The 27,425-nt window shown below is 37.8% G+C and overlaps 7 protein-coding genes across 7 annotated transcripts; 4 read left to right on the top strand and 3 right to left on the bottom strand.

Moving 5' to 3' along the window:
* The first annotated feature begins 494 nt into the window (after positions 1–494).
* Positions 495–1,280, top strand: LOC126055299 (uncharacterized). Its single transcript, XM_064040065.1, has 2 exons — positions 495–767; positions 983–1,280. Exons 1-2 carry the CDS (start codon positions 554–556, stop codon positions 1,249–1,251), a joined length of 483 nt encoding a protein of 160 aa, XP_063896135.1. The 5' UTR covers positions 495–553; the 3' UTR covers positions 1,252–1,280.
* Positions 1,281–2,083: 803 nt separating this feature from the next.
* LOC110379087 (uncharacterized) lies at positions 2,084–3,454 on the bottom strand. Its single transcript, XM_021338595.3, has 4 exons — positions 3,208–3,454; positions 2,768–2,891; positions 2,405–2,431; positions 2,084–2,263 (listed from the first exon to the last, which is right to left on the bottom strand). The coding sequence occupies exons 1-4, from the start codon at positions 3,287–3,289 to the stop codon at positions 2,149–2,151; spliced, it is 348 nt and encodes a 115-aa protein (XP_021194270.1). The 5' UTR covers positions 3,290–3,454; the 3' UTR covers positions 2,084–2,148.
* A 1,246-nt stretch (positions 3,455–4,700) lies between these two features.
* Positions 4,701–6,611, bottom strand: LOC110378737 (uncharacterized). Its single transcript, XM_021338126.3, has 4 exons — positions 6,131–6,611; positions 5,893–6,011; positions 5,315–5,469; positions 4,701–4,906 (listed from the first exon to the last, which is right to left on the bottom strand). The coding sequence occupies exons 1-4, from the start codon at positions 6,279–6,281 to the stop codon at positions 4,735–4,737; spliced, it is 597 nt and encodes a 198-aa protein (XP_021193801.2). The 5' UTR covers positions 6,282–6,611; the 3' UTR covers positions 4,701–4,734.
* A 3,634-nt stretch (positions 6,612–10,245) lies between these two features.
* On the top strand, positions 10,246–12,681 carry LOC110377921 (leucine-rich repeat protein soc-2 homolog). Its single transcript, XM_021336980.3, has 3 exons — positions 10,246–11,537; positions 11,933–12,072; positions 12,393–12,681. Exons 1-3 carry the CDS (start codon positions 10,465–10,467, stop codon positions 12,653–12,655), a joined length of 1,476 nt encoding a protein of 491 aa, XP_021192655.3. The 5' UTR covers positions 10,246–10,464; the 3' UTR covers positions 12,656–12,681.
* Positions 12,682–12,821: 140 nt separating this feature from the next.
* Positions 12,822–14,774, bottom strand: LOC110377958 (nucleoside-triphosphatase THEP1). Its single transcript, XM_021337017.3, has 4 exons — positions 14,607–14,774; positions 14,279–14,535; positions 13,832–14,029; positions 12,822–13,536 (listed from the first exon to the last, which is right to left on the bottom strand). The coding sequence occupies exons 1-4, from the start codon at positions 14,650–14,652 to the stop codon at positions 13,462–13,464; spliced, it is 576 nt and encodes a 191-aa protein (XP_021192692.3). The 5' UTR covers positions 14,653–14,774; the 3' UTR covers positions 12,822–13,461.
* Positions 14,775–14,927: 153 nt separating this feature from the next.
* On the top strand, positions 14,928–20,687 carry LOC135116606 (enoyl-CoA hydratase, mitochondrial-like). Its single transcript, XM_064040033.1, has 6 exons — positions 14,928–15,171; positions 15,551–15,727; positions 16,508–16,659; positions 16,936–17,140; positions 17,455–17,642; positions 20,326–20,687. The coding sequence occupies exons 1-6, from the start codon at positions 15,072–15,074 to the stop codon at positions 20,389–20,391; spliced, it is 888 nt and encodes a 295-aa protein (XP_063896103.1). The 5' UTR covers positions 14,928–15,071; the 3' UTR covers positions 20,392–20,687.
* A 590-nt stretch (positions 20,688–21,277) lies between these two features.
* Positions 21,278–27,244, top strand: LOC110377936 (probable enoyl-CoA hydratase, mitochondrial). The gene is made up of 6 exons (XM_021337008.3): positions 21,278–21,556; positions 24,494–24,670; positions 25,638–25,786; positions 26,179–26,383; positions 26,674–26,861; positions 27,032–27,244. Exons 1-6 carry the CDS (start codon positions 21,457–21,459, stop codon positions 27,095–27,097), a joined length of 885 nt encoding a protein of 294 aa, XP_021192683.3. The 5' UTR covers positions 21,278–21,456; the 3' UTR covers positions 27,098–27,244.
* The last annotated feature ends 181 nt before the right edge of the window (positions 27,245–27,425 follow it).

The raw sequence follows: 27,425 nt of genomic DNA, 5'->3' as shown, positions 1-27,425 counted from the left end.
AACAAGGTGTAGTTGTCATTTTCCCGATAATTGCTTTTATTAATTTTACAAATGTTATGTAATACTATTAACCACAACTAGCCAAGCAGCTGGTTCATTGTTTCATTACTTCGATATTGTTTCATTACTGAACCTAGCTATGTGCAAAAATTACGTAACAATGCTTTAAAAAATGGCAAAAAATGGGCATGGCTAAAAAAAAACTATATAAGTCCGTCTTTTATATAAATAAAAAATAATGAACACGTATTTTTTTCTCTCTCACAAACAAATAAAACGAAGATGCAAAACGATTCAATTTTGTGTTACGTCACTTTGAAGTACAAATACATAGACGTGACATCATGAGTCCCCACTGTTAATATTTGTTGCACTATATCTTAGTAAATATTTGATGTTTCGTTAAAATAAAAATACACGCCCAAAATTATTTGCCAATCTAAAATGCTGACTAATTAGAATCACATTTTTACACTTTCATCACGCCTATGGTCAACTTTTTTCCAGACTATCAAAAGTGAAACCCGTGGGTGGTCATGTGGATAAGAACTTTATGCCTCTGACTGAGATTCCTCCTCCGAAGCTGCTGCACCCTCCTCACGGGACTGGGGTGCAGTCCGGCAGAAGACACATGGAGGAGGAATGTACCAAGAAGCCGAAAGGCGTCGAAGTAAACGATGGCGCCAAGGTGGGCATCTACGCCGAATACTACGATGACAATGTTGCGAAGACCATGGCTACTATTATATTCCCTGATCATATTGATCGTAAGTATGCTTTTGTATTATCATTAAGTTCTGCAAAAAGACCATCCCCCGTTAATGCGGACTCTAAGCATACGTGAAAAATATTTTATTTCAAAATCAATATACCTTTATTTTTTTTATTTACTAAATACCTAAGCAAATTACACAGGTGCTATCTACTGTACCTAGTTAATAAACGAAGATAAAAACTCACCCCTAATTTTCTTATTCAACAGGTAGACATTTTGAAGTGACAACCCAAGTGCCGTACCTGACAGTAGGCCCAATAGAAGCGTTGGGTTACCATCCCAGCACGATGAAAAGCGAGCATCCCAGCGAATGCGAGAAAATATACCAGGATCATTTAGACGACCAGTATTCCGAAGAGTCGAAGGATTATTCCGAAGAGTCGCTGGAAATGGCCCGAATGCCTCTGTTCCCGGATCAAGTACCAGAATCGTTAGAAGACAGATTAGGAAAGATGTACAGCGATTTAGATATGTAGAATTGTTTTTATTTATTTTTGTACTTGAATTTAGAATACATGATTTTTTTAGCAACGGTTTTTTCTATTTTATATGCTTGAAGTATTATAATTGGACCTTATGGCTACAAAGTGGTCGCATTATCATCATGACACCCAGACCATGGGCGACCAGAATGTTCATCACACAATACTACTACCTACCTACTATTATGCTCATGTTACCAACAATTAATAACTAAATTTAGGGATCCCGTAAGAGCAGTTTAAATGTCCCTATAACCACTAACCTCTCTGACGGAACGTCGTACAAATCCTCCACTAAGGAATGGTTTAAGTAACCATTAAATGTCTCTGAGAGGGGAGGTTACTCACTTAATATTACTGGGGGAGCCCTTATTCTAAGTGACATTTAGTTAGGTAAACGTTTAGAGATTGTTGGTGAAAACGGGCATTAGTCACTGATACATGAACAAGAATGTTAACTAAACCAGGAATTTATCCATCTATTTGAATAGTTTGTCCATCAACAAAATAAATGAAAGGTAAATTATTTTAATATGCTTGTATTGCGAAAGCGCAAAAAGCGCCTCATAGTTTTCTCGCCCCACGCTACACTACTGCGATTTAAAACAATCTTACAGGTAAATAACCGACCTCTCAAATATGAATGCGTATGGTTCGTATCGTGGAATATTGTTCGACTATAGAGTTTGAAATCACCAACCCGCATTGAGCAACCGGTGGTGATTAACGCTCAATCCTTCTCTGTGTGAGAGGACTCCTGTGCCCGGAATGGGGCGATAAAAAGGCTGATGATGATGATGAATAAAGTAGGTACTCGGGGTATTCTTAAACGAGATCTTTATTACATAGTTACTTAACCAACTTAATTCTATCACTTCAAGTACATACATGTTATACGGGACCGGCTTGTAAGTTATATTTGTTGGGTACTTTGACGTCTTTGTCTTTATCATCAAATACCTCCTCGGTGTCATCATCATCGAAATCGTCCATGTCCAAAGGATTCCTAGGAAAAATAATTACAATTATTTCTTCTGAGACTGGTTAGAAACTACAAATACCTTTCAAAACCTATCTTAGCAATGATTTGCTTGAACTTAAAATTGAAATTAAAATAAAGGCACATTCGAAATAAAAAAAAACTTACTTGTTCCAATCAATTTTGTGTCGCTTCCTAGAAAATAAAAATACACCGTTATCTAAACAATATCAACGTTTGATAATATATTAAAATCTTTAAACTTCAAATAGTGAAATATCCTGCTTACGTTTTAATTGAACCGAGAATATAGGTAAACTATGCAAGAAAAATGTCGAGAATTTTCTAGACTTGTGTAAATACATTCACTACTGTACACCTTATATTCTGGGATTACAGGGAGCCCAAATCATGTTACCTCATACGGGTAGAAAGAACTTATAAGATGCTGGTAGAAAGAATAGTATGGAACCCAAAATAAAATTATAACAAGGGCAGGAGGATTTTACTTTATTTTGTAGAACATTTTACCTATTGGTGGCGATGTAGTCTTGGTCCATATATTCTTCTGATACTTCCACGGACAAAGGCTGCCCTCTATGATCCTGAAGGATGCCAAAGTACCGAGGTGCTCGCGTCACCGTGAATAATAGTGCTGAAAATACGCCACATTCCTTAATCACCATATAGGAGGAACTTCGAGGTATTTATAATACCTGAATATGACTTATGAACTTTCGCATTTAAAAAACATGAAGGTCGCATTTTTTTTACGATAAGATAATTTTGCAAATATACATTTAAGAACCTAAAGAAGAAATTATATTATTCGGGGAAAATTCTATACTTTTTTGTATATGAATTTTTGGTATTTATCACATTTACCCAAGTATTTCCTAAATATGAAAATTCCGTACCTCTACTCATAAAGTGACCAAAGAGTCGATAAATAAATACAAAAGAAAACTTACAATCATCAACAGCCTGAAGCCCTTTTAACGCTACACATAAAACTATTAAAACTACTTGTAACTTTAATTTTGTTTCGCACATTTTACTAGAATGAATAAAGTCTTTTTGGTTTAGAACTAAGAGATTACTGGCCACAAAAGTAAATTCTTTTAGCACTCCAATTTAAAAATCATATTAAAAAAACTAAATGTCAAGCACAGCAAGCAGGTTGTTCAGAGAAAAGTTTGGTTCTAATTTGGATTCCAATTTAGGCTTTTGACTTCCGTTAGCATGAAGGTTTGTAAAACATGCAACATGTTTATTAAATTGTTATGTGTGTTTTAGCGGTTCTTTCTTAGACATTACGAACAATGGATTGTATAACTAGGCTTCCTGCACGTGACTACAATTTTTTCTCGTGGAGACTTCCCCAAAAGGCTGCACTAACTTTTTGAGGTCGTTTCAAAAGCAAAGGTCATTTCAGCAGTAACCTATGCAACCGAAATAGTTAGCATTTAAGTTCTTACTCAATTATTTAAGAGTAACTAGCTATACCTATGTATTTCGACCTACCGATGCTGCAATAACGATTTTTTATAATAATTAGTTTGAAATTCTAGAGCAGATTGAAAAGTTAGTATTCTTTCTTACAAAACAAAACACTCTGCTATATCGAATTTTACTGTCAGCTTTGGTAAATGTGTTGTTAGATGGTTGTTATGAGTTAGGGAACCTTTTACGTTGTTAGTCACCTTTTTCACCTACTTTTGACTGATTAGTAGGTATCTACTGATTATCTTTACGTAGTCGAGGTCCAGACCAAACTATTATATTCCAAAGTGGTAAGTTTGGTAGGTGCATAAAATGACATTTTACCAAACTTATTTTTATAAGGCCGCCTAGGCTTTGCCAGACAGGCTTTTCCATTGACAGACGGCAATAATCGCTGACATTACTATCAGGTAAGCGCTGCTCATGTGTAGGGAAACAGCTATGTAGATATTTATTTTATAATTTCTCAATCTTTTTTTTTTTCAATACTTTATAATCGTTTCCTTATTAGGTATATGTTGGTGGACTTTAGTCCATCGGCATCAACTATTTCCACATATTCTGTCGTCAGTCATGCAAAGCCTTTTTAACCTCTGTAGGCAGGTAACACTAGTTCTAAATGTGTGTAGAGCAGTTCATTCATATAAAAATATCTGCCATAAACTAGGCTTATTTTTAATTTTCTACGAAATTACGTCTCAGCTTAGAGTCTACTACTTTCATAACGTGGTCTTACAAAAAATGGGTTAAGTGCTAGGCTTATACCATCTGTTTAAAGATAGTTATACGAGGCAGTATATTTAATTCTGGTTTCAAAGAGACTAAGCTGAAAATCAGCACTTTTTGAATGGCAAGATCCAAAAATTTTAAGTGGTGCAAAACATGATGTACGTATTATGCGATTTCTTTCATTTTCTCTCCTAATGTCTAACAGGGAAATAAAATCAAAACCACATTCAGTATTATAATTAACTATATTATTATATAAACTACATTTATTTCCTATAGAAAAGGTTGCCCTCGCCGCCCCACAGTCTTCGTCCTCCGTAGCCAATGAGGTCTTGTCGCAGAGAGTTATACTTCTTGAAGAATAACTTCTTCAGGATTCGCTTCCTCCGCTTATCTTCTTTCAGACAAGACTCCAGCTTGTCCATGCATACATCCTCCCTGGTAAAAAGGAAAAATATAAATGACGTTAACATTTGGAAATAGTATTTTGAGAAGAGGTTTGGTGCCGTTTTCAGCAATATTGTAGTTCATCATACTATTTAGTATCATTACGACGAAGACACGGTGGAGTGATGACTTGCGCAAGACGGCTGGCAGGAGCTGGATGCAAGAAGCCGAAAATCGATCTCAGTGGCGTGCACTTGGAGAGGCCTATGTCCAGCAGTGGACTGCGATAGGCTGATGATGATGATGATGATGACGACGAAGACACTAGGTCCCACTATGAAGCTAAACTTTCATCCGTAAGGGCTACAGCAGACATGACATATAAAACTACTTCGCATTTTTACTAGTAAAAACAGAATCAACAGCATAGGTAAATTCATAAAGTTAACAGCAGCTTACTTATAATTTTGATCCAACAGCAACTTAATGGGTTCTGTCTTCGTGAACTTGTCGGGGAGTCGGGAGCCAGGAGGCAGCTTTGCCAACTCTTTCATGATGCCCATTATCGTGTTCTCTAGCTGCGCCAATTTTGGCACCATCAGTCTTCTGATTACCTGAAAAAGTTAAGGTTTATTAATTACTAAGTTCCTTTATCATTTATGTAGTATCGCACTATTATTTGGAGTCGATTTTAAAGATGAAGCTGCTGTAGCTGCAGTTTTTTTTCAAAGATTAAACATTGAATGCTAACTTAGCCTAATGCTGCCTCAGCCTCTTCGGTAAGTAGATGATAACGACGAGAGTTTTTGCGATTGATGCAATGTTAGAAGAAGATAAATCGGTAGGTAAAAACATAGAAAATAAATCGGTTTAGATTTTTGCAGCCTATCCTACACGAGGATACGACTATTCTAAACATAGTTAGGCTCGATATCGTCTTACTGACTTTGCAAAATAGCAGACAAATTAAAAAAATTATAAGTAGGCATATATTTAATCCTGAAATAAGTCTTGTGAGTAACAATGATCGAGATTACCTTTCCACAACGATTACCAGTTTTGCACGGCGTCCGGAACTTTCTGCCGAGATCCATCGTCGGCAAGTTCTGTATTTGAGTTATTACATTTGAGAATGTCCCTGTTGCTGTTTTCTGAGCTAAAATTATGAAAAATGGTTTAAAGTGAAATCGATGTTATATTTGGCAACTTTTTGACCCCTTGGTCAAATGATGGAAATAAAACAGTAATGTTAATGAAAAACCGTGTGTTACTCACTCATAAGAGCTTTCTTTGTTTTCCCCTGTCTAGCAATATCTGGTTTATTCTGACCGCCGTTATATTCATCTGAATTTTTAGCACCATGAACAACCGCAACGAATAACAATGTAAAAATCACATTAACTGGAATATATTTTTGAAAAATCATTCTAGGTCCTAAACACGACCACTTGCGACTACGACTTCTATGAAGGAAGAAAAAACATGTGATTTGTTCCTACAACGTATTTACAAAACATTGCCCCAAGAGGGGAAATGGTACACTTTTTGCCCAACTTAAGCAACAATATAAATGGTTACATCAGCCTGTTTGTAAATTATGAAAAAGTTGTATTGGTAGCATACCTAATACCATTGTGTTACGAGTACCGTTAGTGAAGTGGTACCTAACATTTGGCTCTTATTATCAAATTCGGTATGAGTAGTTACCTACCGAGTCTTTAATAGGCGAATCTTTCTTTAGTAAAAAAATATAAAACTACCTTAGTGGGTTCCCTTAGATTCCGGCTGACGCAGGTTCTTACCGGACATGGGTGTTTCGGAAAGTTCCTGTGTCGCATAGGCCGGGAGCCCACGCCCGAATTTCGCCACTGTCGCATTCGCAGCGAAGAGACGCTGGTGGAGTGCCCAGCATGGGCAACGCAGCGCCGTGACCTAGCGAAGGTGGTGGATGCTGCTGGGGCCCGATTCTCCTAATTTTACTAAAGCAACATACGATTCACGTTCGACTCGATTCGACTGAGATCCAATCCCGACTAGATTACGATTGAAGCGTATGTGGCATTCCACTACTTTTTCTTTGAAATAAACGTTTTTATCCTTTTCTGTCATTCAATAATGAATCATTTTGTCTGCAAATGATTTACGATTGCAAAATTGATTGTACAGCAAACTACCGTATACAGTCTATTGTGTCGTAGTCACCGAAATAGCAGACCAATCGCACACCAATCAAATGTCAATCGAATACGATTGGTCTTTTATTAGTAGCAGAATGCCCGATAAGGTTAAAACTGCTATTACGATCATATTGCGATTCAATTACTATTCGATTTTGACAATATTAACTTAGGAGAATCGGGCCCCTGGTAATCTTTCACTGTCGGCCGTCGTGTCCTGCATGGTCGTTCAGCGAAGAAGGGTGGAATGGCGTTGCCTCCTCTTGCGAAGATGTGATGGTCGCAAAGGAAGAGGGAAGGGAGATCGAAGCAGTGGCGGATTTACCAATAGGCCAAGTAGGCCAGTGCCTAGAGCGGCAGATTTAGAGGGGCGGCAAATTTAGCAATTTTTTTTACAGGTTTTTTTTTTATAATTGAGTATATGAGTACACAATCCATATATAAATAAACGATTAATAAACGCAAAATTAATAAACTGTAATATATACTTAGGTACTTACGTGATCATGAATTTTAAAATATTCTAATAGCGTTTCAATAAAAATAAAATAAAAAATCCGCTCGCTTCGCTCGCGGTTTTTTCATCATTCCTGGTTTGTTCTGCGCTCTTCGAGTCCTCAATCTAACAAAAAGTTAAAGCACCGAAGTAGCAAAAACAACTGACGCTCTACGCTGACGTTTTCTAAGCTGTTTATGAGGTGGAGAACTTTTGGAGTATTTTTGTGTTCCAAGACTCAAGAAATTTCGCGCTCGCTGCGCTCGCGCCTTTCGCTTGTCGCTGGCTATTTTCTTATTTCTTTAGGTATTATTACGTCCCAAACATCAAAAATTTCGCGCTCGCTACGCTCGCGGCTTCTTCTATTTGCATTGCTTTTTTTCCACTCTTGTTTGGGTAGGCATTTTTGTGTCCCAAAACTAAAAAAAATCGCGCTCGCTTCGCTCGCGACTTTTTCACTTTACGGTGGTTCTTTTTTTTACTTGTTTTCGTACAAAATTTTTGAGTTTTTTACATTTGTCGTTTTTTTTGGGGGGTGCTCAATAGGTACTCCGCCCCGGGTGCCACCCGATGCTACGCCGCCACTGAATCATAGCACCCGAACAAATGAACCGATTTCAATTTTTTTTTTTTTTGTACTACAGGTGTTTTACGAGCGAGTGTTCTTAGACATGTTTGATGAAAATCGATTGAGCCGTTTAAAAGTTACAGAGGTTTTACGCTTCAAAGTCGCTGACATATAAACTTGTTACTTAACATTAAACTCTTCGGTACAAAGAGGCTTGCAAAAATAATCTAGTAACTGACAGAAATATCATTAAGTTCACAATCATTAGAGGCGGCAAAAATTGAATGGCCTACTAGCGGCAAGTTTGTAAATCCGCCACTGGATCGAAGCTATTATCACTCTCCCCACCCGCAGTAGACGTAGTGGGCGTCGTAGGGGGACCCGGCCTGCGGGCGATAGACTAGGGGCGTCTGTCGTCCGAACAGAAAAAGGCCTCGAGACGGTGGCGTATTGTTGCGCACGCCACTCTTTGATGAGTTTACTGTGGCCGCTAGGTGACGACCACATTGAACTCATCAAAGAGGAGAGGGTGACGGGGCCCGCCTTCAAACATCTGGAGGGCCAATACCTGTCGAGGGTGCGAAAGAATGTTTTGCTTTTGCTTTGGTGACTCCCGGGCCCTCGACAAAAGGTAATTGGTGGCAACACTGGGTGGGTTTTTAGCGGGTAAGAGATCGTCACACCCCCTCCACCGACCCCAGGTGGAAGGTACTCCATGAGGATATTCCCCTGCCAAAAAAAAACCTTAGTGTGGCTTGTCTTTGTGAGTGTCACTGCACAAATAACATAAACAACAATAATAATTTACTTGTGACATCACACTGCTTCGTATTATGTACCCTTATCTATTCCCCTTATGTTAATGTCCTCCTAACCGACTATCGGCTACGGCGGCTGTTCTCATATAAGGAGAGGACATATTACAGTGCACAAGCATTTGCGTAGACACAGTGCACTCACTATAGTTATCGGCACGGATATTGAGCTCTCGGCGGAAGAGTGGGGATCGCTTTTGCGCACTATACATATAAGGCAATAAACCGAAAAATCGCTTCTGCGCAGGTCAGGGCTCAATATCCGTGCCGATAACTATACGGATACCTAGGTATTCGTTCACTCTCATAGCCCGATGGGACGGCAATCCGAAATCTCCGGAGAGAGATCAGGCGTATGACCGACATTAAAGTGCTCCCTGATGCACTCCCTTTATGTACTCTCCCTCTTGAACTCGACAGGCAGCTAACTCAAAAGCCATGATCTCGAATTGAAAATAAATAAAATACGTCACTGTCATTAAAATATGTCAAATCGACATTAGACAATTTGCCAAACTTTTGTTGACAGTGATGCCAGATGGGGGGGATTCCCCCCAAATTTGGGGGTATTTTCTGCCCTCGGGGGATTTTTTGGGGGGAAGAATCCTTTGGGGGGATCAGCGGGGGGATTAAAAATTGGCTTGGAGGGAATTGGAGGATTTTTCGAAAAAGTTTTATACTGAACGCGACCAAATTACTCACTACTCAATTTGAACGCACCATAGAACCACACACTACCACAATAATGCTGATTGTGGAGAACGACGATGAACGATGATATAATCATCGGCAAGGATATTGAGCCCTGACCTTCACCTGTGCAGAAGTGATTTATTGGTTTATTGCCTTAACTGTACAGTGCGCAAAGCGATCCCCACTCTTCCACCGAGAGCTCCTTATCCGTGGCGATAACTACCTATACTATATTTATTTTACAGAAAAGAGCCGTTCGAGCCATTTATAATCCGGGTCCAAAAGTTTCTCTTAGAGTGAAATTCAAAGAAGTAAATATTCCGACTGTTGCCTCTCAATACATTTTTGAAAATTTAATGTAAGTTCGTAAAAACATATCTAACTTTGTTCAAATGTCTGATGTTCATAGGATAAATACTAGGAATAAACATAATCTTGCTGTACATGCTACTCGCCTCCACAGAGTAAGCAACTCGTTCATGGGTCAATGTATACGCTTTTACAATAAACTTCCCAAAAATTTCCAATATTTTTTTTTTTCTAATTACTGGGGGTTTTTTCTCAAAACACTAACATTTTGGGGGGATTTTGGGTGAGATTTGGGGAGAATGCCTGATCATCATCTGGCAACACTGTTTGTTGATTGATTTAATGTCACTTTGAAAGGCCAAAAGTTTTCAAATATTTTACAATACTTTTTGTGTTAATTTAATATTGAAACATGTTTACGTAAATGGTATTTACGTGTTCTTTTTGTGCAAGTTATCTTTCTCGATACGTAAATTAACATACAGCTTTTTTGTTATATTGCCGGGAAGGTTATGTTTTTTTGAACTGTTTATTTAAATTGCAATTAAAAAATGTTTGGAAACGAGAAAAACAACAAAAAGAATGAATTAACAAACGGCTTAGTCAAAAATGATATCATCAATAATATACAATTTATGGCTAACATCACTGACCTGGACTTAAGCAATGGAAAAATATCAAGTCTTGATGAAAACATCAAACTGCCGCACAATATACTCCATCTAAAACTATCTCACAACAAATTAACTGAAGTGCCTCCCAGTGTATTAAACATAGATAATTTAAAAAGTCTAGACCTTTCTTTTAACTCAATAGAGTTCTTTGACGACAAACCAAGCTTCTGTCATAGTTTAGAACGGCTCAACTTAACAAATAATAATCTTAAAGGACCTCCTTTGTGGGTTTGGAAAGAAAACCCAAATAAATTAGTTTATATGAATTTAAGTAATAATGAAAACATATGCCTGTCTTTTGAAAATGGTTATTTTGAAGAGATTATAAAGATTAAAATTTCAGTTGAGGAAATAGATGTGCATAATTGTAGACTTAATAAATATGTGAAGTTTATGTCTACATTCTCTCAGGCTAAAGTTGTGATATTAGGCAATGAGGATTACAGTCACAATAAAAATAATTTGGATCATTTACCATGTGCTGGCCTTGACGAGTGCCACCAAATAGAGAAACTAAATCTCATCAATACGCAGCTATACCACATCAATTCTAGTGTAGATATTTATAAGAATTTAAAAGAACTGAATCTATCTCAAAACAATATTTCTAGTCTACCTGATGAGTTTGGTAATTTGATGAGTTTAGAGACTTGCATCCTGTCATGCAATAATATTCTTTACCTGCCTGATACTATGTACAAATTAAAAAAAATAATTACTCTGAAATTAGATGACAATAAACTATGTATGCTTCCTGAAAAGTTACATGAAATATCTAGTCTGAAAATCCTGGATCTGTACAATAACAACTTATATGAAGGATTAGATACAATGAACAATTTTGAAGAACTGGATTTTGCTCAAAACTACTTTGAAGAACCTAATAATGAAGAATATTTGGTGAAAAAAGCTAAGTTACGAGCAAACTGCTGTGACAGAGTCGATGGAAGGTAAAAGAGCAAAAAAATTATAGACTTCAACCTTCTACTGCCCATAAGAGGATAAAGTATACAATACTAGCTTCTGCCAGCGGTTTCACCCGCATCCCATGGGAACCTCTGCGCAAACCCGGATAAAATAAGTATCCTATAACCTTCCTTGATAAATGGGCTATCTAACACCGAAAGAATTGTTCAAATCGGACCAGTAGTTCCTGAGATTAGCGCGTTCAAACAAACAAACTCTTCAGCTTTATAATATTTGTATAGATGTTGGGAAGAATGAAGCTTACCAACAGTGAAAGAATTTTTCAAATCGGTTGAGTAATTTCAGGGTCTTTATAGTACAAAAAAATATATTTCCTTTTTGTTATACATATTACTAATTTTTTTTTTTTTTTTTTCAGTAAACCTGAACCTGTAAATGACGATAGCGATCGCAGCTATACAAGTTGTGATCAAGATGAAGAAGAGCTCTATGCTTTAATAAACAATGATGGTGAAACAATGATGGTGAATGATGGTGATGGTTGTAACAGCAAACAAGGTAAGTTATTTTTTCTTATTTCTACACAACTTTGACAAGTTAGCTTAGACATCAAAAAAACAAGATGTGGGAAGCTGATCCCTCTTGCATGATGATGCAGGTAAGAGCACAACTTGTTTTAAATTTAGTATTAAATTTAAATTTAGTAGTATTTTAAATTTAGTAAGTCTTGTCTATCTTTTCAGATATTTGTCCCTATATTCACAGACTCCTACTTATTACTGTATTCAGAGGTCCTTGAACATTCATTTCAGAAAGGTCTCTTTTAGTTAACTCAAAATGGCAACCCAACGTTAAATAAAATTGTTGTTAATTTCCAGAAATAGTTGACTCCCGGTCCAGTTCACCCGAAGATTGGGACTCGGACAGTCATTGGATTCCTCAGTACTACAAGCCAGTCACCCCACCCAGTTCTCCATGGCTAATCTTCGTCAAGAAGAAGATGGCAGAAGGAAACTTCTGTCCTATGGATGCCCATGTCTTGTCTATAGGTGATCAAGTGAAGTATGAGAAAATGTGCAACCCTGTAGAACCATATGAGTCTGATGGGCAGTTTGATGATTATTCTGACGATGAAAGCTGATATTTAACATTTTGATATAGTACTTTATTTTTCAATTCATTAGAATTCAATACTTTTTTCATGGAAACTTAATCTGTTTTTTTTTACTTATGTACTTGTATTGAAAGTTAATTTAACATAAAATTCAGTGTTGCTAACAAAAACTACTTAAAATAAAACACAAGTCTATCTGTTACACCCTGAAACTCAGTTTGCTGAAACAGGTTTTATTGTGCCATAATTTTAGTAAGTATTAGGTGAAGGCAAAGCATTGGGAACTCTTTCAAGTAAATCAGTAAAAATAGCATCAATGCTGTGAAATGGAATAGTGTTACATAAATATCAATTTACAGACAACACTATTAGATAAGATTATACAATTTTTAGGTGGTCAGTAATTGCATTTTGGTGACAGCCCACTAATTCAACAAAAATTGGACCAATGCTACAGATATATTCAGCATTAAATTCTGCTTTAATAGGAAATTATTACTTAATGTTGTTGAAAGTTAATGTTGTTGCTACTGTATATTAAATCTATTATTACTTCATATTTCAATGTTACTATTGATATCAACCTTATGTTTTGTGATTGATTATACTTAATATTTTCCAATTACTTTTACTTTAATTACTTTTGTTATCGCAGTATGTTTATTTTTTGTTATGCAAGAATACATATATGCAAACACTTTTTTTTTGTAAAAAAATAATTTCAGCTTCTACGTTAATAAATGATGGTGCTTATAAAACAGATGTTCAAACAAATGAATGTTACATACTCTCCATGTTAATTAAATAAATATTAGAGCTCTATAATAAACATTTCACATAAAGTTCAGAGTGGTATTTATTTCCTTAAGTATTTCATTATGAATTGTATTCCTATTTTCTCTGGTTACCTGGTAACAAAAAAAACGACTATTACACACCATTCATGGTTTTTAACCATCATCATCTAGTTAGCCTGGCCTTTTCCCAAAACTATGTTGGTCGGCTTCCAGATTGACTGGATGCAGCTTAGTACCATTGGAGTGACTGCCTAGCTAACATCCTCAACCTTATGAAAATTATGGAAAATATATAGAGAGAGGATGAAAATTAAGTGAAATCTTTGCCCTTTTGGAAAAATAAACTTTTTAGTTAAAATCTATATATATACACTGAAAGACAAAAAATATAAAACCATTTTCTTACCATCCACACTTTGGCCAAGTTATGATTTCTTATAGACTCGATTAACTGATCGCTTCTCCTTACAGGAATAGTGGCCAGTACAACACAGTTCGATGAAGGACTAAAAATAGTTCTTATTGCAGTCTTGAATGGATCACTGAAGAATTCCATCTTGCCTATCTCATCTATTACCAACAAATGTGGCTGAGTTGTATCTGGCTGAAAAAAAAGAATAGTTAAATTAAATTCTAGTAAGTCTAACTAATGAGTATTACACCCTACTGAATACAACAAATGTTATAATCGTGGGATTTGAAACAGTGCCAATGGTCAGTTGGATCAAGATGAGAAATCACGTCCTACAAAAATCGATCGGTTGATTTAGGCGCCCGGTGGGTATCGCCCGCTTTAGAACTGCCCGATGCTTCTATTAACTTTTAGAGCAAGGTAGAAAAAATTTTGGTTCACCTTTATCAATGAAGGCAAAGCCACTTTTTCAAATTCCTGAATTAGAACACCATACTTTCCAACTTTGTATTTTATTGGTTCATTTAATAGGCTCTGATCTCTCGCCAGTCTGCCTCTAGTCCCGTCCAGAGTTACTACATCGAATCCTTCCCTTGAGCGGCCCTTTCTTACTTCTTCAGTATAAAATCCTGTGGTCTGAATACCTTTTAATGAAATTTCCGTTGATAACTTCTTAGTAAGTGTAGTCTTGCCGACTCCTGAAAACAATTTGGTTGTAAAGGCACTTACGCAAACAATCCTACAAAAAATCGTATTAGAAAAACCAAACCAGGTTCGCCGGTTAAAAGGAAGAATGTGTATTTTTTTGTCGTCATCGTTCCTAGACATTAACTTTTTACAGCAATTTGTATTGTTATTAAAATAATAACATTTGGGGGATCAATCAGCTGATTGAAAGTGAGGTTATTTGTTTGTTTTGCATAGCAAATGTCAAAACGTTTAGTTTACCCAGCGTTTTCGTTGGGTACTCTAGAAATAAATCCGAATTTATATCGAAACTAAACGCACTTGACATTTCAACTTGTGGAATGTCTTACTTCTCTTTCACACTTTTGAGGAATCTATATTTGCTTTCTCTTCCAGTCCTCTTATCAATTACATTTTTATCACGTAGTATCAAAGATTATTCTGCCGAAGTTATTGCTTCGGCGTTTTACTTTTATCGGGCTTTATATCATTCAGTATTGTATAAGAGAGGCGACGATCTAGTCGTTTATTAATACTGAACTGAAAAATGGCCTCAGTCGGTGTAGTAACTCGTGTATTGTTGGGAAAGAATGTGGTCAACAGGGTAGCAGCCGCTAATACCGGTTTCGTTAAGTTCTATAGCACTGGTAAGCAAACCTCACTTTACAAACGTAGAAAAGTGGCCCATTGTGCCTCAATGATGCAAGATCATAATATCATCATCATCATCGGAGGAGGAATCAAATTACTGATAAGTAACAATAAAATAGTTACATCTCGATCAAGTTTGTGTTTTGTTTTTATTTAAAAACTGAATGAATCTTATGGGAAAAGGATCGTAGTATTAACATTGAATTGTTGAATAGAAAAAAATATATGTTATTCCCGCTAACTGTCAATGTAATACACAAAAAAAATTCTTTAGGCAAAGTGTATTTTTTTTTATTATATAACCTTTCAGATACAATGCCATAAACTAATCTATTTACAGCCTAAATCAAACTTTCTTTTTTTCTTATTCTACAGGCCCTGCATATGAAAACATTAAAGTTGAAGTAGTTGGTGCCAAGAAGAATGTAGGCCTCATCCAGTTGAACAGGCCTAAGGCCCTGAATGCCCTGTGTGGCCCGCTCTTCGTAGAGGTTGGCCAGGCTGTTAAAGACTTCGAAACTGATGACAAGATTGCTGCTATTGTTATCACAGGTAATATCATTTTATTTGAAAGAACAAAAATATATTCTATTTCAGCAGTTAGGTCAGTCACTCGATGATTTCAAAGAAAAAAATCCTGTAATAACAGTGATATTAAAAAGCCACATCCCAATTGAAAATCCTTATTTTGGAAGTTGGTTAAAAGGAAAACATCATTGATATTTGATGATGTTGATTGTTGAAGAATATAAAGTTAAATAAAATAAATAGGTAATATAAATCACAGTGGCCCTGAAGCCCACACGGTCACAACACAAGGTCACGTTAATGTTATCAAAATGTATTATCTTCGCTATGTAATGTCATGCTATCTTGGCAACTTTTTTACTTAGAAATCACACCTTGTGGTAATTAATCAGCCTGTTGTACAAACAGATAAACATAATATTCAAATGAGTGCAGGTGCACTAACACCCACAAAATAAGTACAAACACTAGCTTCAACGACTCACAAGACTCCGCGGAATGCCGCGGGATCCAGTGAATGGTCTGAGCGGATTGCGTATGACACTCGTTGTTTTGCTTACTGGAATTTGACATTACTTGTATGGCACTAGTTAGAAAATATAATGGGTAAGGCCGTAAGTTAAATCAACAAGAGCCGTGAGAAGTGCGGGACCGTGTGTGAATCACCTAACTTAGATCAACCACCCCATACATATATTACTGGCCAAGGCCATCCGACATATCCTACAGGCACAGCTATTACCAAAATTGAATAAAAAGATAAAAAACATCATCAAATAAAACCTTTTTCTACCTATTTTAAAGGCAATGAGAAAGCCTTCGCCGCCGGCGCTGACATCAAGGAGATGCAAAACAACACCTTCAGCGGGAACACGAAGAAGGGCTTCTTGCAAGACATTGAAGATTATATCTCCAACTGCGGCAAACCTGTCATCGCTGCTGTGAATGGATTTGCTGTGAGTTCATATTTCTTTTTTAATAAAGGCCCAAAAACATTGAGGGTGTCTGTTGTTCAGAAGGTTGCTTCTGTAGGCTGAAGAATGAAGTTGATTGGAAACAATTAAATTTTATAACATTTTAAAAGTTATTAAGCGACATCTAAATTTTGGGTAAATAAATGGGTTTTTATTGCTGTCTGTACCTATAAGAAATATATCATAAACCAATCAACTTTTAATTCTACTATTCATCACCATGCCCAAAATTTCCACAAACTTATATTCCTATTACAGCTTGGAGGAGGCTGCGAGCTCGCCATGCTTTGCGATATCATCTACGCGGGTGAGAAGGCCAAGTTCGGCCAGCCGGAGATCAACCTCGGGACTATTCCCGGAATTGGTGGTACTCAGCGCCTCCCAAGATACGTTGGCAAGTCCAAAGCGATGGAAATTGTGTTGACTGGCAACTTTATTGATGCGCATGAGGCTGAGAGAATGGGTAAGCTTGGTGTTTTGAATTAGGAATCATTAAAAAAAGAGATTTTCAATTGTTTATTGCAAACTTAGAAAAGACGTTTTAGATATGCTCGCACGCAATTTTTTATTGTTTGCTGGAGCGAGAACACCAGCCACCTTATTATAAAACGTGGTTTTAAGAAGTAGGTATCCGCTTTAGTAATAGCTTTAGTCTACTGATATTGTTCGGGACAGTGGTGTAAAGGTGGTACAAAAGCTGGTACTTTTTAAAAACCACGTTTTATAATAAGGTGGCAAAAAAATATTTTTAAAACATTGTATAAACTTGTTTCTCAGGTCTGGTAAGCCGCGTGTTCCCAGTCGACAAACTCCTCGAGGAGACCATCAAGCTGGCCGAGAGGATCGGCACCCACTCCCCCCTCATCGTGAAGATGGCTAAGGCAGCCGTCAACCAGGCTTACGAGACCACGCTCAAGTCTGGCCTGCAGTTCGAGAAGGCATACTTCTACGGAACTTTCGCTACTGTAAGTTTATGATTTATCTTCCGTTGCTAATAAAGTATTCTCAAATCTCCCTAACATGTTCTAAACTAATAATTATGAAGTGGACTTTTGACAATATAGCTACTTGCAAAGTAATAGTATCTAAATTAGGAAGACTGTATAATGCCTTTTCAGGTATGCATGGGTTAGGGACTGCTTTCTGAAATTTATAAACCTAGTAACCTATACACATAAGACCTACCTATCAACTGAATTTCGAGAGGAACATAAAACAGGTAGACACCATGGGCGCCGGGTGTCGCTTGATGACTCCCGGCCACCGTAGGCGTGGGTCTGTGGGCGGTGAGTTCGGGTGGCTCATCGTCCCTCTGTCTACTTAGACGACAGACCCGTGTCGGCGGCGCGCGTTGTTCCACGCGCTCCTCAAAGAGATGTCAGCAACCCCAGCGGGGCCCAGCAGGGCCAAGGCCTGCCGGGCCTGCGGGTTGTTCGAAAGAGGTACCGCGGCCCTGGTACATAAAACGCCTATGACGGAACACGACGGTTTCTAGTCAGTAAGAGTCTGACACTCCCTCACCGCTGCTAACCCACAGCGGGAGGGGTCATTTGATGATTTTTGTCGTCGGAAAAAAAAAAGGAACATAAAAGTATTCACCCCCATTTAATAACTTAAAGGAGATCATTCAAGTCTCGAACATTTTGTACCCAAAAATGAAAGTGCCGGCCAGAAGAAAAAAATAGTAGATTCTCGTAGAGGATAATGTCCTGAAGATTTTTTACTATTACAAGAATTGTCTACAATTAACCCCTAGGCTGCTATTTGACTTTGAAAATCCCAAAAAATCCCACAATGTTTGGAGCATTACTCAATACTCAATACTCAATACTTTTATTGCTTTCCACATGTATTCTTAGGTGGTAGTACTTATAAATAGTTCACATGGACCCTGTCGGGCACAGCAAAATAAGTGGGATAGGAGAGAGGAAGCTCTTATCGGCTATGTTACTTATTATTGTTGACTAAGACTAAAGTAGTTATACAGGCAAATAAGTTATACATATTTATATTTTAAAGTTTTTTTATTTTTTATTTATTTATTTAAACACTTAATCTACACTGTAAACTTGGAAGCTGTGTGTGAGCGCGTATATGTGTGTGTGTGTGTGTATGTGCGTGTGACTGTTTATGTCTTTATATTTTTATCATTTAGGTATTCGTTAATGGCATTTAATTATTACATTACATTACGGCCCCAAACTGGAGAAGACAGCCGCTGCCTTCAAGCGACTCCTGCCCGACCTGGGAAGTCATCAAATGACCCCCCTCTCGCTGTGGGAAAGTCAGACTCTTACTGACTAAAACCCATCATGGGGAAACCAGGGCCGCGGTAATTCTTTCGAACAATCCCGCAGCCACGATAGGCCTTGTCCCCGCAAAAATATCGTACGATTCTTGTCGAGGATGCTCTGAAGATTTTTTACTATTATAAGGAACGTCTTCGGTTAACCCTCAGACTGCTATTTGAGTTTATCGTGAATAGAAATCTATACTTGAATGTTACAGCAAATAACGTCCAAACTAATTGAACGTCTACCATATACCCCCCCCCCCTCCTGCTACACCGAGGAGACTTACTGATTTAAACCCATCATGATCCTTCTGATATTGTACCGGGCCGCGGTAACTCTTTCGCACAATCTCGCAGCCCCGGCAGGTTCTGACCCTGGTGAGCCCCACTGGGGTTTGCTAACTGTCTGAGGAGGGCTTGGACCAACGCTCGCCGCCGACACGGGCCTGTAGTCTCCAATGCGGCGAAGGGACGATGAGCCTCTCTAAACTCACCGCCCACAGACCGACGTCTACGGTGGCGGGAGTCTTCTCGACACCCGACGCGCGTGGCGCGTGGTGTCTTCTACGTCTCCTATCTCACTCCTATCTCTCTTATCTCCTCTTATTCCACCGCCTCCTTCTCTGGCATGCTACGCAGAAGGAGACGAAGGCATCCCATTGCCCCTCGCCCCTGTAGAATATCGAGTGGCTCATCGTCCCTCCGTCTTTCTCTTGGAGACAAGAGAGTGTTAGCAAACCCCAGGTGACCAAAACCTGTCGGGTCTGTGGGATTATTCGAAAGAGTTACGAGACGTTCGATTAGTTAAAAAAATACTGTGGACGTTATTTGCCGTAACATTCAAGTATAGATTATTATTCGCGATAAACTCAAATGGCAGTCTGAAGGTTAACCGAAGACGTTCCTTACAATATAAAAAATCTTCAGGGCATCCTCGACAAGAATAGTACGATATTTTTGCGGGGACAAGGCCCATCGGGGCTGCGGGATTTTTCGAAAGAATTATCGCGGCCCTGGTTTCCCCATGATGGGTTTTAGTCAGTAAGAGTCTGACTTTCCCACAGCGAGAGGGGGGTCATTTGATGACTTCCCAGGTCGAATAGGAGTCGTTTGAAGGCAACGGCTGGCTTCTCCAGTTTGGGGCTGTAATGTAATGCTCCAAACATTGTGGGATTTTTTGGTATTTTCAAAGTAAAATAGCAGCCTGGGGGTTAATTGTAGACAATTCTTGTAATAGTAAAAAATCTTCAGGGCATTATTCTCTACAAGAATCTACTATTTTTTTCTTCTGGCCGGCACTTTTAGTTTTGGGTACGAAATGAATGTTCTCCTTTGATAGTAACTTTCTGTTACAGGAGGACCGCAAAGAGGGCATGACAGCCTTCGTGGAGAAGAGGCCACCCAACTTCAAGAACGAATAAGCATTTATACATTTTTATATTATATACTGTTTACCGAATCATGTCTCCCGTATATTATAAGTGAAGGTGCTATTTGCCGCGGTTAATTTTGGGTGGCTCACCGTCCATCCATCTCATATAAAAGACGACAGGCTTGTCTCTGCAGTGGGCGTCATTCTACGAGCACCTCAAAAGACAGTCAGAAAGCGAAAGAAGAGCTTGGTGCTACATCACACTGTGTATAATAACTACACTGTAAATAATATTAATTGTTATCCATTTTTTTAATAAGACAAAATAGAGTTTATTTTTGATGATTCTTATTTTTTATTAGCATGTTGGTACTCTCTTTTCTACATCGAATTACCAGGCTGGCCTACGCAAATATATCACGATATATGAGCTTAACTGCGAGACAGCTTACAAATGTGAGCAATAAGATACTGAATGATTTTGCTATTTACACTTCAAAACATTCAAGAAATAAAAGCTAAGTACTCTAAAGCCAATCATAAAAGCTTTGGCAAAAATATTGCATCTGAAACTTACCTTACAGGCATAGTTGCAAGTACAACACAGTTATGAAAGTCAAAATATTCTCTCGCCAGTTTCCCTCCGCTCCCATCGAGGGTTACTACATCGAATCCTTCTATCGAACCGCCCTTCTTTGGTACTACCTTTTTTTTAATGTTTTAACTTTAAACAAATTAAAAATTCGCGCCCTTTTGCATTCTTGTTTATTTTTGTATTGCAAATGTCAAAACGTTTGGTTTTTCCTTGCAATAATGTTGAGTATACCGATACTCTACAAACAACTGCGAATTTAGATCGAAACAAAACGCACTTGACATTTCAACTTGTTGAAGAATGTCTTACTTCTCTTTCACACCATTGAGAAACGTATATTTGCTTCTTCCTCTTCCAGTCCTAATTTATTATTCTTATCATTATACATTTTTATCACACAGTATCAAAGTTCATTCCTCCAAAGTTTTCTCCGGCGTTTTACTTTTATCGTGTTTTATATCATTTAGTATTGGATAAGAGAAGCGACGTTCTAGTCGTTTATTAATACTGAACACAAAAATGGCCTCAGTCGGTGTAGTAACTCGTGTATTGTTGGGAAAGAATGTGGTCAACAGGGTAGCAGCCGCTAATACCGGTTTCGTTAAGTTCTATAGCACTGGTAAGCAAACCTCATTTAACTTTAGAAAACTGTCCCGTGGTTCGCAGATGATGACAAGATAATGGGATTAAAATAACTGATAACAATAAAATAGTAACATCTCAAAAGAGGTTGGTTAACCACTTTTAAAAATGAATTAATTAAGAAAACTATTCTAACTTCAACCGTAAACTTTGTTATTTAAAAAAAAATCGAACAGCCTCAGTAACCCCACAATTTCTATACATACCTGTAGAATTAGAATTCTGTTCTTAATTATTTAAAAAAATATAGGTATGTGTTATACAAGTAGAATAGTAGTTACCCTACAACTAGATACAAAAATGTGTGACCTTGACAGTAAGACTGATAAAATCTTATCACTTGTTTTGGTAAAAATTTGATGATTTTTGTTTCTACTAGGTACTGCTTATACCGTAAATTAAACTTTGCTAATTATTATTTAAAAAATTAAAAACTAATAAAATATTTTATTGGTGTAGGTCTGCTGACTGAACCAAACAAAAAATAACTTATAGAATTGTTGGTGCTAAGGCCAGACTTCAAACTATAGTTCGGCCGTTCAGAGAATGCGTTCCTGACACCTATCAGTTAGTCAGGACTAGTGATGGGCACAACATAACACTGAGTTCGTTACCGTTCCCCCAAAATAAACCGCCGCATTATTTTAAGATTATTTTCGTTTTAAATTGGCGGAATCATTTAAAATTTATATTTTAGTTATTTAAGTGGAAACCAAAAAAAGGTAATATTCATATAATAAAATCGTTTTATTTATTCTTTGTTACAAAGTTACAATCTGTATTTCTATGCAATAAAGTAAGTACATTGAATTGAATGTGCGTACAGAATATTAATCAGACTCCGATTCGCTTGAGGAGGTGGTGTCTTCATCATCATCTTCGCCTACGTGTATATTAGGTATTATCAATAACAGAATCAATCCTGATATCTCGGTCAAAATCTTCCAAAATCAGGTTTTTAGAGCTCTACCTCACTGGGACGCCATGGCGACGTCGCCAGCGGCACAGGTCTGGCTACTTCTGGCATCCAAATGTCGCCAAGTCGAGTGGCCATGGCGTCTCGACAGTCAATTGTTTACGTCGTCGCTCAAGAAATTGCAAGCTGACTGGCGACCACATTGGCGACTGTGTGAGGGAGGTGCGCTTTACCGTGTATATTATAGTGGCTACTGTGGCCACGTCGCCAAGTTGCCAGTAGCCAGAAGCCACATAGGGAACTGTAGCTCGTGGCCACGCCTCCAATTTGGCGAATTTACCAAACCGTCGCCAAGTGAGTTAGGTTCCATACATTTCAATACTAACTGCTTGGATACGTAGCCGGCGACGTCGCCATTGGCGTCCTAATGAGGCAGGGCACTTAGTCTTAGCGCACGAAACGACAACAAATGACTATTTAGCGTCACAAAATGACGGCCCATTTTTTTTTTAACAGGGGGAAAATCCTCATGGACTACCCTCCACCTGGGGTCGGTGGAGGGGGTGTGCCGGACTCTTACCGGCTAAAAACCCACCCAGTGTTGCCACCAATTACCTTGTGTCGAGGGCACGGGTATCGCCTAAGCATTCTTCCGCACCCCCGACAGGTATTGGCCCGCCAGATGTTTGAAGGCGGGCCCCGTCACCGTAAGTGGCCACCAGCCAGCGGCCACAGTGAACTCAACTAGGAGAGGCGCGCGCAACACTACGCCACCGTCTCGAGGCCTGTTTCTGTTCGGACGACAGACGCCCCTAGTCTGTCGCCCGCAGGCCGCGCCCTAGGGTGGCCGGAGATCGGCCACCCTGCGACGCCCACTACGTCTACTGCGGGCGGGGAGAGTGGTACTAGTTTCCCTCTCCCTTTCCGCCGTCTCCTTTGCGACCATCACATCCTCGCAAAAGGAGGCGACGGCGTTCCACCCTTCTTAAAATGACGGCCCATGATGCCATTTGGGGTTACCATTTTCAACCTAAATATAAAAATGCTACTTTCTTTCGCGCGTTCAGTTTGATCATAGTTTTATTTTTATATTTCATAAAAGTTATCCTATAGTCCATTATTTTCAAATTCTTAAAAAGAAAAACAAAACGTATTATTTTATATTATAAGTATAACTGTATAAGAACCATCAACCAGAACAGATTACGATACTTGCCTGTTATTTTTAGCACAGCACTACAAATATAAAGCGCTGACATAACCTTGTAATAGCGCAGTATAGATTTAGAAAAATATTGTTTACCAAGTTATTTGACACTCAATTTGGCACAAAATTACAACATTCATTGATTATTATTGATATAATAATGTTGTTTTAATGCTCAACAATTGTTAAAACGATAAACAACCAGCAAAAATATTTTTATCGTACTGCAACGCCATTACAAAGTTACGTCGTCAATTCAATCGCGATGTGTCAGAAACGCATTCTCTGAGCGGCCGAACTATAGTCAAAGAATATTTCATACTAAGCAAGTATAAACTTGGTTTAATATTTTTGTATCTGTGTGTAATCAACAACAGAAAAATATGCTTTAAAGAAGCAATAGACTAACATTGTATCTTGCTGTTTACTTAATTACATAAGGCTATGTACACCACAAACATACAATGTAAACTGTAAAATGCTCAAAATTAGTTTCTGTTAGTTTTTTGTTGAATATAGATTACAATTCTGCCTGGCAATGAGTGCCTAAACTTTGCTGGATCTATGCAAAAAAAAAAAATACCCTTCCATATTCAAAGTCATATATACCTATTTACAGCTATCCCAATATTCTATCTATCTGTTGGTTCCCTTACTAGATATATACACTCGTACAAATAGTAATATCAAATTCCTATCTAAATTAATAAGCAAGAGAACAGATAAATAGAATATTCGGAACAGCCATTAATTTGTTTACAATCTAACCTCCTTTCTATTTTATTCCACAGGCCCTGCATATGAAAACATCAAAATCGATGTAGTTGGCGCCAAGAAGAATGTAGGCCTCATCCAGTTGAACAGGCCTAAGGCCCTGAATGCCCTCTGTGGCCCACTCTTCGTAGAGCTTGGCCAGGCTGTCAGAGACTTTGATGCTGATAACAAGATTGCCGCTATTATTATTACAGGTAAAATAATTTAATTGCTACTTCACTATTGGCTGGTTCTTATAAAGAAAAACCTTTTTCTTATGGATCGAAATTAATTAAATAAAATCCAAAAGTTACTGTCCATAAGAAAAACAGACTGTTTCTAGTTTATAGAAACAGGAAATAAATTTCATGTAGTATGCCATTTGTAAGGGTAAGCTAGAAACAAAAATACTTTGTTTCAGTCAGCTGTAATACTGATAAAAAAAATTACCACTCCTGAATTGAGAATCTCTATTTCTAGAAGATGTTTAAAAGGAAAACATCTAACAAAATAAGTGACAGTGGCCCTAGGGCCTGCTTCTACTACTAATTACTCTATCTGTGTCCTCCCAACATGGGGTACAATTATCAGCGGATTAAACCCAAGAAAAGCAAGTCATTCAGTCCAAAAGATAATTACGTAATCATTTAACCTTTGTGTTCCAAGATTAGCAAAGCTCAAATAAATGACGATATGTTATCAAAATTATTTATCTTTGCCATATCGTGGCCTACTAAGTTGGCAACGTTTTTACGTAAGACACACCTTGTTTTATCAGTCAGAGTACTGTAAAAACAGATAAATACGATAAACTTTATATATGAATTAATAACAAGACACCTTATTTTTCGTCAACTGCAACTTTCTATAAGAAAATATAAAGGATCAACTAAGAAAAAAATACATATTTATATTTGATCCTTTATATTTTTATGTTTTTAGGAGTAAACTCCTAAAACGACATTACGGGACCGTTTACTTACATGTTCTTATCGTATTCCTTAAAACTGTACCATATATAACTGGGTTTCAATATTATGGCGTTGCATTATAAAAAAAAAAGAAAATAAATGCATCCTACTTAAATCCCAACGCAAGCACACCTTCGACCTTCTGATTTAACCACCCAATTCACGTAAATAGAACATCATCAAATAAAGCCTTTTTCCACTTATTTTAAAGGCAATGAGAAAGCCTTCGCCGCCGGCGCTGACATCAAGGAGATGCAGAACAACACCTTCAGCGGGAACATTAACAAGGGCTTCCTGAAGGACTGGGAAGATGTCTCCAACTGCGGCAAACCTATCATCGCTGCCGTCAATGGATTCGCTGTGAGTATCATCTTAGTTTTTTAAAGCCAGTAAAAGTTATTTCTGTAATTCTCAATCATACGCAAACTAAAGATAGATTGAAAATGAATACAAAAACATTATAACGTTCACAAATTTACTGAACGACATTTAAATCACGCTAACAAACTTCGAATCTGCCGTAACTAACAAAAGTATTATTTAAAAAAACTGAAATATTCCAAAGTAATCATAGCTTAACTACTTACAGAATAAAACCAACAGAGAATGACAAAACAGATTTTGCTTTTTTTTTTACGTACCTATTTTGGTATTTCAATTGTGTTGACGACTATACCTATAAAAAACCATTTCATTATTCTAAGAACTTTTTTCAACTTACTTTTCACTACTATAATTTTCTTCTATTACAGCTTGGAGGAGGTTGCGAGCTCGCCATGCTTTGCGACATCATCTACGCGGGCGAGAAGGCGAAGTTCGGTCAACCAGAGATCAACATTGGTACCATCCCCGGAGCTGGCGGCACTCAACGCCTCCCAAGATACGTTGGCAAGTCCAAGGCGATGGAAATCGTGTTGACTGGCAACTTTATTGACGCGCATGAGGCTGAGAGAATGGGTAAGTTTGGTGTTTTGAATTAGGAACTCTTGATTTGTTTTTTGTTTATTAGACCTTTCAATTGTTTATTGTGAATGTAGAAATTAGGAGCAGAATGAATCCTCCTTTTTATCTACGCTTGCTTAAAAATATTGACGTCATCAAAATTGCGCGCGAAACATTTCTATTCTATACAAATGTTCCCACGAGCTAACCTGAAGAAACTTTTGTGCGCTTCACGGTGCCACATCAACATCGATCAAACTACTGAGTACTCTTACCATAAATAAACATCATACTTTCTTTCTCAGGTCTGGTAAGCCGCGTGTTCCCCGTAGACAAACTCCTCGAGGAGACCATCAAGTTGGCCGAGAGGATCGGCACCCACTCCCCCCTCATCGTGAAGATGGCTAAGGCAGCCGTCAACCAGGCTTACGAGACCACGCTCAAGTCTGGCCTGCAGTTCGAGAAAGCATACTTCTATGGAACTTTCGCCACCGTAAGTTTAACGCCACGGTAGTTTTTATCAAGTGTAACATGTTCTTTAATGCAATTATGCAAAGTATGGCAATAACTGCTACCTAATAACAGAACGGGAAGATGGGATTTTGAGAATTAGGCAAACAATATTATTTCTTATATTTGAAATATCTTTACTTTCTGTTACAGGAGGACCGCAAAGAGGGCATGACAGCCTTCGTCGAGAAGAGGCCACCCAACTTCAAGAACGAATAAGCATTTATACATTTTTATATTATACACTGTTTACCGAATCATGTCTCCCCCTATATTGTAAGCGAAGGTGCTATATCACACTATAGAATGATATTGATTGTTATCCAATTTTTTAATAAGAAATAAATGAGTTTATTTTTGAAAAAATATTTTTATTTGCATGTCCGTACTATCTTTGCTACATCACTGAATAAAAGACATATCACGGGACTGGATTTTACATAACAAAGTGCATTTGTGGAATTACCAGGGTAGCCTGCGCAAATGTATCGCGAAATACAATACTAGTTAGCAGTACTAGATGCATTTGTTTGAATTGAAGCGCTTA

This window comes from Helicoverpa armigera, chromosome 2, assembly GCF_030705265.1.
Source record: "Helicoverpa armigera isolate CAAS_96S chromosome 2, ASM3070526v1, whole genome shotgun sequence".
NCBI lineage: Eukaryota > Metazoa > Arthropoda > Insecta > Lepidoptera > Noctuidae > Helicoverpa > Helicoverpa armigera.
This window is presented reverse-complemented; position numbering and strand designations above follow the sequence as displayed.

Coding starts and splice junctions, on each gene's coding strand:
- LOC110377936 (XM_021337008.3), top strand. CDS start 21,457: ATGGCCTCAGTCGGTGTAGTAACTCGTGTATTGTTGGGAAAGAATGTG. Junction 21,557..24,493: donor CGTTAAGTTCTATAGCACTG/GTAAGCAAACCT, acceptor TTTATTCCACAG/GCCCTGCATATGAAAACATC. Junction 25,787..26,178: donor CTGCCGTCAATGGATTCGCT/GTGAGTATCATC, acceptor CTTCTATTACAG/CTTGGAGGAGGTTGCGAGCT.
- LOC135116606 (XM_064040033.1), top strand. CDS start 15,072: ATGGCCTCAGTCGGTGTAGTAACTCGTGTATTGTTGGGAAAGAATGTG. Junction 15,728..16,507: donor TGCTGCTATTGTTATCACAG/GTAATATCATTT, acceptor CCTATTTTAAAG/GCAATGAGAAAGCCTTCGCC. Junction 16,660..16,935: donor CTGCTGTGAATGGATTTGCT/GTGAGTTCATAT, acceptor TTCCTATTACAG/CTTGGAGGAGGCTGCGAGCT.
- LOC110377958 (XM_021337017.3), bottom strand. CDS start 14,652: ATGACGACAAAAAAATACACATTCTTCCTTTTAACCGGCGAACCTG. Junction 14,536..14,606: donor CCTTTTAACCGGCGAACCTG/GTTTGGTTTTTC, acceptor AATTGTTTTCAG/GAGTCGGCAAGACTACACTT. Junction 14,030..14,278: donor CTTTGCCTTCATTGATAAAG/GTGAACCAAAAT, acceptor CTTTTTTTTCAG/CCAGATACAACTCAGCCACA.
- LOC110377921 (XM_021336980.3), top strand. CDS start 10,465: ATGTTTGGAAACGAGAAAAACAACAAAAAGAATGAATTAACAAACGGC. Junction 11,538..11,932: donor TGTGACAGAGTCGATGGAAG/GTAAAAGAGCAA, acceptor TTTTTTTTTCAG/TAAACCTGAACCTGTAAATG. Junction 12,073..12,392: donor TGGTTGTAACAGCAAACAAG/GTAAGTTATTTT, acceptor GTTAATTTCCAG/AAATAGTTGACTCCCGGTCC.
- LOC110379087 (XM_021338595.3), bottom strand. CDS start 3,289: ATGTGCGAAACAAAATTAAAGTTACAAGTAGTTTTAATAGTTTTATGT. Junction 2,892..3,207: donor GCTTCAGGCTGTTGATGATT/GTAAGTTTTCTT, acceptor GCGTATTTTCAG/CACTATTATTCACGGTGACG. Junction 2,432..2,767: donor GACTACATCGCCACCAATAG/GTAAAATGTTCT, acceptor TTTATTTTCTAG/GAAGCGACACAAAATTGATT.
- LOC126055299 (XM_064040065.1), top strand. CDS start 554: ATGCCTCTGACTGAGATTCCTCCTCCGAAGCTGCTGCACCCTCCTCAC. Junction 768..982: donor ATTCCCTGATCATATTGATC/GTAAGTATGCTT, acceptor CTTATTCAACAG/GTAGACATTTTGAAGTGACA.
- LOC110378737 (XM_021338126.3), bottom strand. CDS start 6,281: ATGATTTTTCAAAAATATATTCCAGTTAATGTGATTTTTACATTGTTA. Junction 5,470..5,892: donor CTGGTAATCGTTGTGGAAAG/GTAATCTCGATC, acceptor TAACTTTTTCAG/GTAATCAGAAGACTGATGGT. Junction 4,907..5,314: donor CTGTTGGATCAAAATTATAA/GTAAGCTGCTGT, acceptor CCTTTTTACCAG/GGAGGATGTATGCATGGACA.